Consider the following 12,041-nt stretch of genomic DNA (forward strand, 5'->3'; position numbering starts at 1 on the left):
TATCATTTAATACAGATGTTAAGGATAATGTGTCAGTAAACAGCTGCCAAATTAGTAGCATGTCGATTTGTTATGGCCACCTGGCAAATCTAAATCAGTTTGTTCTGCTTTTAGCTCTGTTTTGGTCTCCTTCAGGGAATAACTTGCTCTTTATCCGCTAGTTGCTAACATAGCATTAGTTGCAGTCTGTCTGAGAAAGATATCTGGCTCAGACATTCAACATTTTTTTTTTCCAACTGTCAGTCTTGTTATTTTTGTGAACTGATTTCCATTTTTTTAAAATCACTTTTTTAAAAAAACATTTTTACTGTAAATGTAAAGAGGTTTCAAATACGCAAAATCATTTGATTCATTGTTTAAAAAATAAATACATATGTCTATTATAGCAGCTTTAAGAGCCAGTCAACAAGTGCTTTAGCTGTTTCCAGTGTGCCAAGTTTGCATATCACTTTGTTAACATGCCTAAACAGTTTCTTTTATTTCCCTCAGTATGTCCTGACTGTTGCTATCATCCCAGATAACAATTTACAAATCCATCATGCATTGTGCCACTTGTACACAGTATCTGCACTTTGTGTTTCAGTAACTACACCTCTGGCTTGAACACACTGTTCTTAATTTAGGTCTACACTGATGACTAAACACTTTAAGTGCCCAATCACTGGCCTGGATACTACGCTCTCTGTCATCTTCCATATTTTAAAAAATCTATCTGGCAGGGGAAGAGAAAGACCTGACACAGAACCAACTACGATCTGAGCGATTAAAGTGGAATTTGTCAAATTATGGGCCTGCTACTTGCCCACTGGGGAGCTTGAGCCTCACTAAAACAGCTATTTTCTGCATTCAGCACTCTTTTAACAAGATTTCCTGCATGCCTATCCTGCCATTTTTTATACTGCATAGGGGATACCCCGCTGCATGTTTCATGGAAGATTAAGACTGGAACACATGACTCAGCAGGAAGAATTTACCATTTGAGGGCCTTTTGAAGAGCATTTTTAGATCTGGCCAAGTTATTAAACAAGACACTAGAGACCGCTGAGCTATTCACACTTTTAATACATTCATGGCATAAGCTTTAATTGATTTTGGATTTCTTGTTTCGATTACAAATGTATTTATTATTTTTATTGGCCGGTTACTTTCCATGAATAAACCTCCGAAACAAAAAACGATTCTGTTAGAGGGAGAAAAACACAGAGAGATACAAAGTGGACAGAGGAGAGAGAGAGAGTGTGACCCTGCCAACATCACCAGCTCTATTTTCAGAGGGGACCTGCTGTGCTATTCTGGGGTGAGGGCCCGCCAGTGAAAAGGGGGAGGCAGAGGAGGTGCAACAGGATGGAGAGAAGGGTAAGATGGGGGGCAGGAGCAGGGCAGGGTGTAGCCGGCAGATGAGGGACAAAGGCGCCCCTTGTCCAGGCACTCAGAGGTCTGGATGGTCGACTGGAAGCCTGGCAAGCCGGCTGGTGAATGTACAAATGAACACGGCTGTTCTCTCACATTCCTCATCAAACCATGTTTAGCCTCCTTTTAGCCTGGCTGAGTAGCCTTCCCTGTCACGGCTTCCTGCCAGTAATAGACACAGAGGCGCTCTGAGGAGGGAGAAAATGGGTGGAGGTGCACCTTCACCAAACAACATCTGGGGAGGGGTCGGGTACACAGAGAGCTCTGCTCAGAGCTGAAACAAGGTTTTCAGGAGTGAAGTTCCTTTTACGTGAAACATGGCTTCAATAATCTGAATTTCAGGACATATTATACTGTGCACTAAATTAGAGCACTAACCAGAAGGAAACATTGATACAGGTGGAATTTCAATAGTACTTCTGCTACCATACATACATTTAGAGAGGCTATAAGTAACCACAGAGGCCTTATTGATTTACAGTTATTACAAAACTGGTAATAAATGCTCTACCAAGGAACTCAGCAGAGTTATGTGACGATCAGCGGTGGTTTGTCTGTCTGTCTGTTAGCAACATTACTCAAAAACAGACGAACGAATTTGGATGAAATTTTCAGGGACAGTCAGAAATGACACAAGAACCACCTCATTAGATTTTAGCAGTGACATGTCTTATAGTCTGGATCCACAGATCTGTTAAAGGTTTGTGTATCACTGCGAGATAGCGGCAAGGTGTCACTGTAACTATGACTACAAGTGAACACTACATCAGCTGCCTGCTGATGATCACATGATTGCGATCCTACTACAAATCCACCACTGCGGACCACAAATTTTTTTTAAAGTTTCATCTGTTGGAAATGACACAACGACTGAGCAGCCTTGGTGGAGTAGTGCTTTTCTTGTTTATGTCAGAAACTACATGTCAGAGCCCGGTAGTAATAGTCATTATCAGCTCAGTAGAAGTTTGTCATGTTTAGAGCTGCAACTAAAGATTATTTTCATTGCCGACCAATCTGTTAATTATTTTCTCAATTATTCAAAGAGTTATTTGGTGAAAAAGGTCAATGAGTGTTTCCCAAAGCCTAAGGTGACGTCTTCAAATGGCTTGTTTTGTCCACAACCCAAAGACCTTCAGTTTTGCTGACACAGAGGAGGAAAGAAAACAGAAAATATTTAGATTCAAGGAACTGTAATCAAAGAATTTCAACTTTATTTTCTTTAAAATACTGTAACTGACTAATCATTTATCCAAATCAGTAGCAATTAATTTATAAGTTGACAACTAACCAATTACTGGATTAATTGCTGCAGCTCTAATCCTGTTGGCATGATGGTATAGCTATTATTTTACAAAGCTGTGTTGTCCAAATTATACAACCCAGAGCAAGACATTATCAAAAACCAAAACACAAATTTGCTGTCATATATTTCTTTATGGAAAGTTTTTTTGTTTTTTTTTGTTTTTTTTGGCTATTCTATCCAAAACTTTGATGCCCGACATCAACTTATCAACCGATATCTTAGTTTGGAGAACATGAATATGTTTTAACTTTTTTGACTCATTTAACAAAATACTGCTACATGCATCAGTGTTGGAAAAGAAACTTGGATTTAAGGGTAACTTTGACTTGAATCATGAACAGCTGAGCGATATTAGGTAAACATGCATATTGCTAATATTGTGATGATGACTATAATCAAACAGTCCAGCCCTTACTACATGTAGTACCTGTAAAAGTGCAGTGAGGAGAACTGTTTTATCAGTGGATTATGTGAGATATAGAAAAGAGCTCTGTGAGCTGCAACAATGCTTATCAGCCGGACTAACAAATACCCTCATTTCTCATGTAAGAGCCTTCAGGGTCGAGAATCAAAATCACTTCTATCTGTGTCCTGCTGTTGTTCCATTTATTTGATAATCAGCATGAACCGTGCCAATGTCCATGTGCCTGTAAGGCAGATCTGCCTCAGACAAAGTTAATGACTGTTGCATTGTTAATGACTGTGCCTTCACACACACACACACACACACACACACACACACACACACACACACACACACACACACACACACACACACACACACACACACACACACACACACACACACACACACACACACACACACACACACACACACGCGAAAGCTGTGTCCTCTGTAGCCTTTGGCCTTGTGGCAGCAGCCAGCAGAGTAACGTGACACCTCACTAGCTGAGGTTCAGGGGCGATGGTTTGACACTCAACCCTCCAGGGCCATGTTCTGAGGTCAGAGGCCAAAAGGTCTGCATTCCTCTGGGTGACACCTGAGCCGGTTAACTGTGTCCACCCCCAACACTTCAACACGCACATGCACTCACCATATTACTGTAACACAAAGGGAGAGTGCATGTAAATATGCGTGCATAAAGAGGAACACACACATGCCCTTCTTGACCCTGCTGCCCTCCTCAGACACCCGGTCACTGACACCTCTTAACAAAGCCCAGGAATTTATGATGACGGCTTTTCCCAGTGCTGGCACCAGAGAGGTGCAGGAGGAAGGAGTGCAGGGTGTGTGTGCATGTGTGCGACCAACTGATCATTATCAAATATGCCTGATATTTGTTTCTACAATCCACGACTATGTGCCAAATTGTCACTCAAGCCAACGCCGAGATGTAGATGACACTTGGATAATATGAACTGTCCTGGAATTAAACAAATATTAGCTTCTGTTTTACAAGACGGTGAGACTGTGTGTGTGTGTGTGTGTGCGTGTGTGTGTGTGTGTGTGTGTGAGAGAGAGAGAGAGAGAGATAAAGAGGGAGAGAAAATGAGAGACACACTAAGCTGACTCTGATAAGCCTTGCAGGGAGACAATAATCTGCTGTTCCCAATTGCTCCTGTAAAATCATTTGTATTCATTTGAGTGCATGTGTGTCTCTGTACAAGCATGTTCGCTAAATGTGTGTTAAATGTAAAAACAGAAAGGAGCAGGGTGTGCTGACAAACAAGGAGAATGTAAATAAAGGGATGAATGGCGTGCTTGTCCTACGGTTTCTTCCCTCGGTGACCGAGGCTCAGCTTTGAGCTGCTTCCTCCTCTTGGCTCTGCTCAGTGTTGGAAGGCCTTTCAGGGCCGCAGGAGCCCAGCCGTTTCATTACAATGGTTACAAAACCCCTGCTAATATATCCAAGCATGCAGTCCTTCTCGCTAGCACAACATGGCCCCCTGCCAAAAACACTCCGCATGTAGCCTACCGCTGCCGGCATTTCTGCCCTGCTGTAACTCAACCGACAGAGTGGCTGCTAATTCTAGTCAGCCTGCAGCCACATCGACCTCGCTGTACTGACACAAGTGAACAAAATACAAACAGCTATGTGATACCTGTTGACAAAACAGGCCAGAGATATTTTCAGCACGCACATACACTGGAGCTATGCCAACATTAAATTACTTTCTCAGTGCCATAAGTTATTTTAATTATATCAATAAAAAGAAATGGCTAACTTCATGACACAGGATGGGTAAAGGATTCTACAGGGCCTGATGGTGGCTAAACCAACAATTCTGCTTGAAATAAAAAGTGCCTCTGGTAATGAAAGAAGTACTTTGAAACATCTCTGAAATACAGAGATCAGCCACAACATTAAAATTGCTGACAGATGACGACATAAAACATTCATCATCTCACCACAATGCAATGTTCTGCTGGGAAATATTGTGTCTTAACACTCATGTGGATGTTATTTTGATACATACCACCTCCATAAATATTGCTGCAGACCATCCTGTTGCAGTAGTCTCCTCGAGGAAGACAATGTGCCCTGCCACACTGTAAAAACTTCTGAGGAATGTCTTGAGGAACACAACAAAGAGCCCAAGGCTTTAACCCGCCTCCGCAAATCCTAGTTTGATTGAGATTCCATGGGATGCGCTGGAACAAGCTCAATCCACTCCTCAACCCGGAGGACCCAAAGGATCCACACATTCCAATAGCATCTTCAGGAAACCTCCAGAGGTCCTATGTCCATGCCCTACCCGTTCAGACCTGCTTTGGTGACACAAGTGGGACCTGCATGATATTAAGCAGGTGGTTTTAATGTTGTGACTGATCTGTGTTTAATGGATCAATTAAATTTACTGGAAAACAAGCAGTGGTGCTACTACGCAAAGCAAATGCAGAATGAGTATGGAAATTGCTCAAAATGTTATCTAGTACCTACACTGATATCAACTGATGCATATCTGTGAGACTCAACTGTACAGCTAACTGTTCAATCACATTGTGCATTTGAAACATTGGTTAGAAAAAAGCCTTCAGAGTTTTTTTTTTCCAAGTTGTATAAAGCAGAGACAAACAGCCCATTCAGTCACATCCAGGTGGTGACGTGTGAGAGTGAAGCACTGCAGGTCAAGCACCAGGCTGAAATTAGCTTCATAATCACCAGTTGGACATACGTTTTACGCAGCACTATCAGCATGGAGTTGAGGTTTGCAGTGACTGCACCAACTAAATTATTTATCACTGGCTTTAAATGTGAGGATTGGCTGCTCTTAAGGGTTTTGGACTGTTGGGCAGACAAAACAAGCAATATGAAGATATCATTTTGTTTCTATAGAATTGTGGTGGGCGTTTTTTGCTCTTTTTTTAAAAAAAAACATTTAATTGAAAAAAAAATATTAACAGAATAATCATTAATCACTATAATTGTTAGTCATGAATGTCAAGCTAACACATGGTCAGGATCAACAAGATAAACTACACTAATGTGATTCGTGACCTCTAATTCATGCATAGCCAGTAACTGTATAGAGAAACAATGCTTTAGTATGCACAGAAAAAACTTCTTTGTTCATCAAAACAGAGAGCAGAACAGATTTCTGCAGCTGCTCTGCTGGTGAAATGAAGAACAGACCAAAAAGTCAAAGCCATGAGAAAACTATGTGACCTGAACTTCACATCTAACGTCCAGCTAAGGAATCTGTTCTGGATTTAAAGTGCAGCTCTCACAGTGCTGCTCCTCAGAGTTGTTGACTTCCTCCAGACCAAACCGTGCAATCGCCAGCCCAGATTAGATTCCAGGTTTGAACTCCGAGAGTTGAACTCTCTGTAACTTTAGTAGCCGGGTCCAACTCTCCAACGCCACAGTCAGTGTGGCCAAGACAAGCCCCAGAAATAGCTCTGATCCCATTTTGACCGTTTGCCAAGTCAGATTCCCCAAACAGGCACTAAAGGGAACAAGAGATTGGGAACACACCAAGCTCACCACCCCCAAAGTCCATCAATCATTATTGTCCATACAAATAGAGCATTCAGATGGACAAAAAGTCAGTCAATAGGCAGCACACGAGGAGTCTGGAGTGTATCCGGTGAAGGAAAAAGAACCAACCAGCTGAACAGAGGACAACTATAGTCGCTGAGAGTCATCTACATCTGCACTGCTTCATTAATTCAGCAGACGTCCTTATTCATGCTCAATCAACGAAAAGCCTGTCAAATTTTTAGCCCTTCAGATAAAGTGGAGTTTGAATGGGGTCATTTTCATGAAGAATCAGAAGATAGAAAAGATAGGATGAAAATAGTGACGTTCAACCCTGTGGCTGCACTCTTTGTTTTTTGAGAAGACTTTGTTAAAGTGTAGATCAAAGAGCATTAAGTGGCGTGGGTGCATTTAGAAAACCAATTATGTGGTAAAAGAAGCACACATGCAGCAGATGTGGTAAAGATATGAAGCGCTGTGGTGGTAACAGTGGTGTTGCTACCAACAAACGCAAGTCTTGTGAGGTTTAGTTTGATTTAGGATTTTGCTATTTTTGCACACACTTATGAAAAAACATCGCGTTATAAGAGCCATATTTCTGTTTGTGCAAGTTGGAGTTCATAAATTAGACATAAAGTAAACAATGCCAATTGATTTTAACTGTATTCTGCGCATCTTAAAAGGTTTGGAAGTATATAGTTGAGTCTTTCAGGTTTCTTTCCACCTGAGTGACCATCACATCCGCATTAGCTTTTGTCAGTTCCATTAACATTATGTAACATTTCATTCTTAACTTTCTGTGCTGCATTACATCATTGCAGTAACTTGTATTATAATAGAATGCTGTCACATTTTGAAGAGTCTGCTGATTGATTTTCATTATATACTGAAATAAATGGACACCAACAAGTGGCAGCAAAGAAAAACTAATCTACATCAAAAGTTTTTGCAAACCATTGCACGACTGTAAAAATGCTTTGCTGTAGATCTGCAACAATTAACTGATTAATACGTTAGTCAACATTCCTTGATTCAAATCTCTGCATCCTGTTTTCACTCTGATTTTATCTTGCAAGATCTGACTCCAAGTGGTGATTCATTTCTATGTCACTTTGATGCTTTTTTCAGAATGTTGGTTCACTTGAAGCTGTTCTTTCTCTTCTGTAGACAAAATAAGTTACACCTCAAAAATGCATAGGCTGTTCAATGAGCATCATCCTAATTGTGCTACAACCAATCATACTTTTGCTTGGTACATGTGGAGTTGAGAGGTTTGGACACGCTGTTACCATCTGTAAAATTCCTCTGAAAAACAGCTCATATGCCAAATGAAGATATAAGATCGCGAGTTTGTCTACCCTGAAGTGAAGGCCACTATTCCGTGAGGGTTCATGTAATGTATAGTTCATCGTGTGCCCAAGTTCTTCTACATCACAAGGCTGCACATGTTCAGCAGTAATACAACAATCTGCTTTACATGCAGAACTAGAAAGTAGTGTAATAACAACAACTATCTGCAGTTGTGCACAAGAGAGTATAATCAAGGCTTAAAGCACATGGTAGCTTTTCCTGCAGTAGGCAAGAGAACACCTCATCAACCCACGGAAGAATATTCCAGTCTATATGAGGTGAAACAAGGCAGCACAACTTTGACATTTCATCTGACAGAGCAGTCAAAAGTCTCCCAGATGTGTTTTGGTGATTATCTAAGGTCTCCAACAGGTCTGGTGCTTTGGACCCACAGCAGGCTGTTATCCTTTTCACTGCTGCCCACCATCCCCCAACACTACCAGCGTAAAAAGTGGAGGAGGAGTGCAGTGTCATTCAGCAGCCAATACAAACTGTGTTAACACCAACCCCAATGCACACAGTCATATCTGAAGGTAGAGGAGGTTTTGTAACTGAAGATGAAAAAAGCCTGTGAAGCAAAGTGAACCAAAGTGCCCACTGTGTCTACCATAAACAATGAGTGTGAAATGAGAAATGAGTGTGAGTACTTGTTGATGACACGTAGCCGGGCACGTTGTTACTTTTTTTGTGGCAGTGAAGTGTGGGATGGCGTCGCCAAACCCACAGGAATCAATTGCAAAGTCAACAGGCAGCAGAGAGGGAGGCAGTTCCGGAGCAGGAGGGAAAAGGAAAAAAAAAAAAAACACAACACTGCTGCTCTCTTGCCTCATTTTCACAGCAACGAGTGAACTCACACTATCACAGAGCTGCTGCTGACTGGTCCTGTTCAACAGAACTTTATAACAAGATGGAAATGAGGTACAGGTCTTTGAATGGCAGCAAGCTAAGGGAAAGTTAATCACTTCTGAAAGAGCTGGACACCTCAGTGAACATTAAGAAAGCCTTTCTGTTCACAAAAGCTGAGGACTTGATTTCTTCTTTAGTAAAATTGCTGAACAAGCCACTCCAGCCTCCAATTACATCCGCTCATCTGCTTACCCAGCATGAAAGAACCTAGTGATACCAGCACATTTCACCTATACTGCGAAATAGGTCTGAAACCTCTCAAAAGGTGCGCCTAGAAATAGCCTCTATTTAATTAGCTCTGTGCAGAATGATTAGTGCCTTTCCTGGGCCGGTACACTGAGACTCGTTCGGGACTGGTTTAATCCTAATCCTACAAGGAAAGTCTCTTGGGACGCAGAGTTTTGCTGAGCCACACGTGATGTCAGCAAGAGCCTGGAGTTTGACGCCAGTCAATGAGGATAAAGGAGGTTATGAACCGCCAATCAAATCCAGTGGCTTGTCAAGGGCAGATTTGATTTAGGAGATAAAGCACCAACTCAAGAGGTGAAGACCTTCCACTAAAACTCTATGTAGGATAAACTGTTCCTTCACAGGTCCTGATTATTGGTTTAGAACACGGATAAAGTGCAGTCGCAAGCATGTTTAATTTAAAGGAACTCAATGTCTTGATGGATTGTGGTTTGAACTCTTAAAGGCTGGACTATTTGTGGGTAAAAGTTATAACTGAGTTCATTCCTGCTGCAAAACTGTTTCTGTATGAACACTAAAGCTGCAGTATTATATTTCAGCGTCCCCAAACTATTCAGGCAGGCTTTGTGCTCATACAACTAGAAAAGGCTGTTGCGTGCCACAAAAAAGTGTTGTCAAAAGTTGTAATTATAGGCTCAGCTCAAGACGTGCCAATTGGTTCAAACTAGCATGTTGCCACATCACACGGAACAAAAAGTCGGAAGTTACAAAAAGCAGACCGAGCTTATTAAGAGACAGGGAGCCGTGTGCTGGCTGTCATCATTAAGTCGTCGCTGTAGACCAGAGTTGTCAACGATTTTTTTCAAGAGTACAAAACAAAGAGAGAGGACTAAAGTTCACTTGAATTAATTCTGCTTAAGATCTGCAGGTCATGAATTTGTCTTTTGTGCCATCACACACCTTAAGTGCAGTTTTAATGAGCTAAAAGCAAAAGAACATTTATTGAATTTAGGACAAAAATCCAAGAAGAAAGTCCAATTTACAAAATTCACAGCCCTCTGTATGTGTGTGAGCTGCAGTCACAAGTAAATGGATATTCTTTCCTCTCAGGAATGCCAGTTCTGAATTCCTCCTGGCTAATGTCTGTCTGAGTTTAGCTAATGAGGGACACTGATATGGAGTGATATGATTAGACAGCTATGGCTCCTGTCTGCTCCCATCAAGTAGAACATGACAAGAAAAACAGAGCTAGTTTGGGTGTTATGTTATCGACTTTTGTTTTATGGTGCGTGAAAGTCAATCAGAGTTCTGCTGGATTGTACTCTTCACATATGTTTACAATGTCTCTATAATTTTGTCCATTCTGTAAATCAGCTATCTGATTCTCCCCTGTTGCTCTTCCTGAGGTTTCTTGCATTTTTTCCTCTTTACAGGTATTTTGTAGGAGTTTTAAGGACAGAATATATACAGAATGTGAAAGCCCTTGAGGTACACATGATATTGGTCTATATAAATAGAATTAACTTGACTCAACTTGACTGGATTCCAAGAGAAATTCTGGATTCTCTGTCTTTGCTGCTCTCGCATCTTAAACTAATCACTGAAATATGTCATCAGAAGGAAGAAGAATTTGAAGCTAAATAAGTCTTGATCCTTTGATTGGGAACAACATCAACACTGGCTGTAATTAGTGTTCAAGGTGTGCACAACCGCAAAAATCTGCCGCGAGAGACTGGCTGAGAGACAAGACGACAAACAGTAATCGGCCCTCAAGCACCAGCGCAATAAAACGGAAGAGAAAGAGTAAATGAAGAGGATGACAAAAAAGCAGGAAGGGAAGCAAAGTAAGATAAGGTGTGGGTGTCTTTCATATTTTTTTGTCGTACCTGTTGGTCTGCTGGTAGAAGGTCCCCCCTCCTCCTGAGGTTTGCACGCGAGCATCTGTCTGTGCAGATGTGGTGCCTCTGTGGAAGGTACTGCATTCCCCTGACTCACATCTCCTGATCCACCACCGAGGCCTTCCACGAGCGCCTCCGAGCCGCCACCGCTGGATCCCTCCAGGGTCCTCCCACCGTGACCTGCATCCCCTGCCCTGCTGGGCCTCCTCTGAGGGTCTGCTCGAGGGGGGACCAGCAGTCGAATGCAGGGTCGGTGAGAAACCTCTGGCTCGTCGTCCTCGGGGATCGGGTTGTACCAGATCTCTCCTTCATCATCTGCATCGTTCTCCTCAGCTGGGTCCACGCTCCGAGGGTGGGGGGACACTTTCACCTGACCAATGGCAGCCTACAACAAGAAGAACATGGTTTTATGTTAAAGTATGATGGAAAAATTCAAGAAAAAGTATGATCCACGAGAGATTAAACACGATGAATTTCTGCGCTGCTGTTCGGTATTATGGGGAAATATTAAATGTAATATTTACATTAGAGGATAGACATTGCTGTTGAATATTTATACTAATCATGAAACACATATTTAGCTAAACGTAGCAAGACATAAAACAATTAGCCATACTAGCACCTAGCATACTGGTCAGAACCTCTAAAGCTCTCTCATAAATACGTTATATACCATTTGCGGTTTTATGACTGGTTATTTGAAGGAAAAATTCTTAGTCAGTAGCAGCAAAAATGTCCTGGAAGGAAGTTTTTGTTACTTTATGACAGTACTAACCTAGCTGTTTTCCCTTGTTTATAGTCTCTATGCTAAGCTAAGCTAACTGGCTGAAGTTTGGAACAATTTTTCCATCTAATTTCAGCAAAATAGCTGATAAACAATTCTCAAACTGTTGAAATGTTTATTTAAAGGGGTCGTATTGTGCAAAATCTAGTTTTTCTAGGTTTATAACATAATTATGCATCCCAGATGTGTTTAGACAGCCATAAAACAAGAGGAAAGACCATCCAATCAGTTCTTTCCTTTCACCGTAGATCAGAAAGTGT

The 12,041-nt window shown here is 41.6% G+C and overlaps 1 protein-coding gene across 2 annotated transcripts in view; it reads right to left on the bottom strand.

The window, feature by feature from the left end:
- The window catches only part of syde2 (synapse defective 1, Rho GTPase, homolog 2 (C. elegans)), a 56,605-nt gene that overhangs the window by 32,262 nt on the left and 12,302 nt on the right, over positions 1-12,041 (bottom strand). For both annotated transcript variants that reach the window (XM_055016552.1, XM_055016555.1), the window contains exon 3: positions 10,986-11,382. In XM_055016552.1, coding sequence (XP_054872527.1) covers positions 10,986-11,382 — 397 coding nt within the window. The remainder of the gene's footprint in view (positions 1-10,985; positions 11,383-12,041) is intronic.

The sequence above is a fragment of the Amphiprion ocellaris genome, chromosome 2 (genome assembly GCF_022539595.1).
Source record: "Amphiprion ocellaris isolate individual 3 ecotype Okinawa chromosome 2, ASM2253959v1, whole genome shotgun sequence".
Taxonomy (NCBI): Eukaryota; Metazoa; Chordata; class Actinopteri; family Pomacentridae; genus Amphiprion; species Amphiprion ocellaris.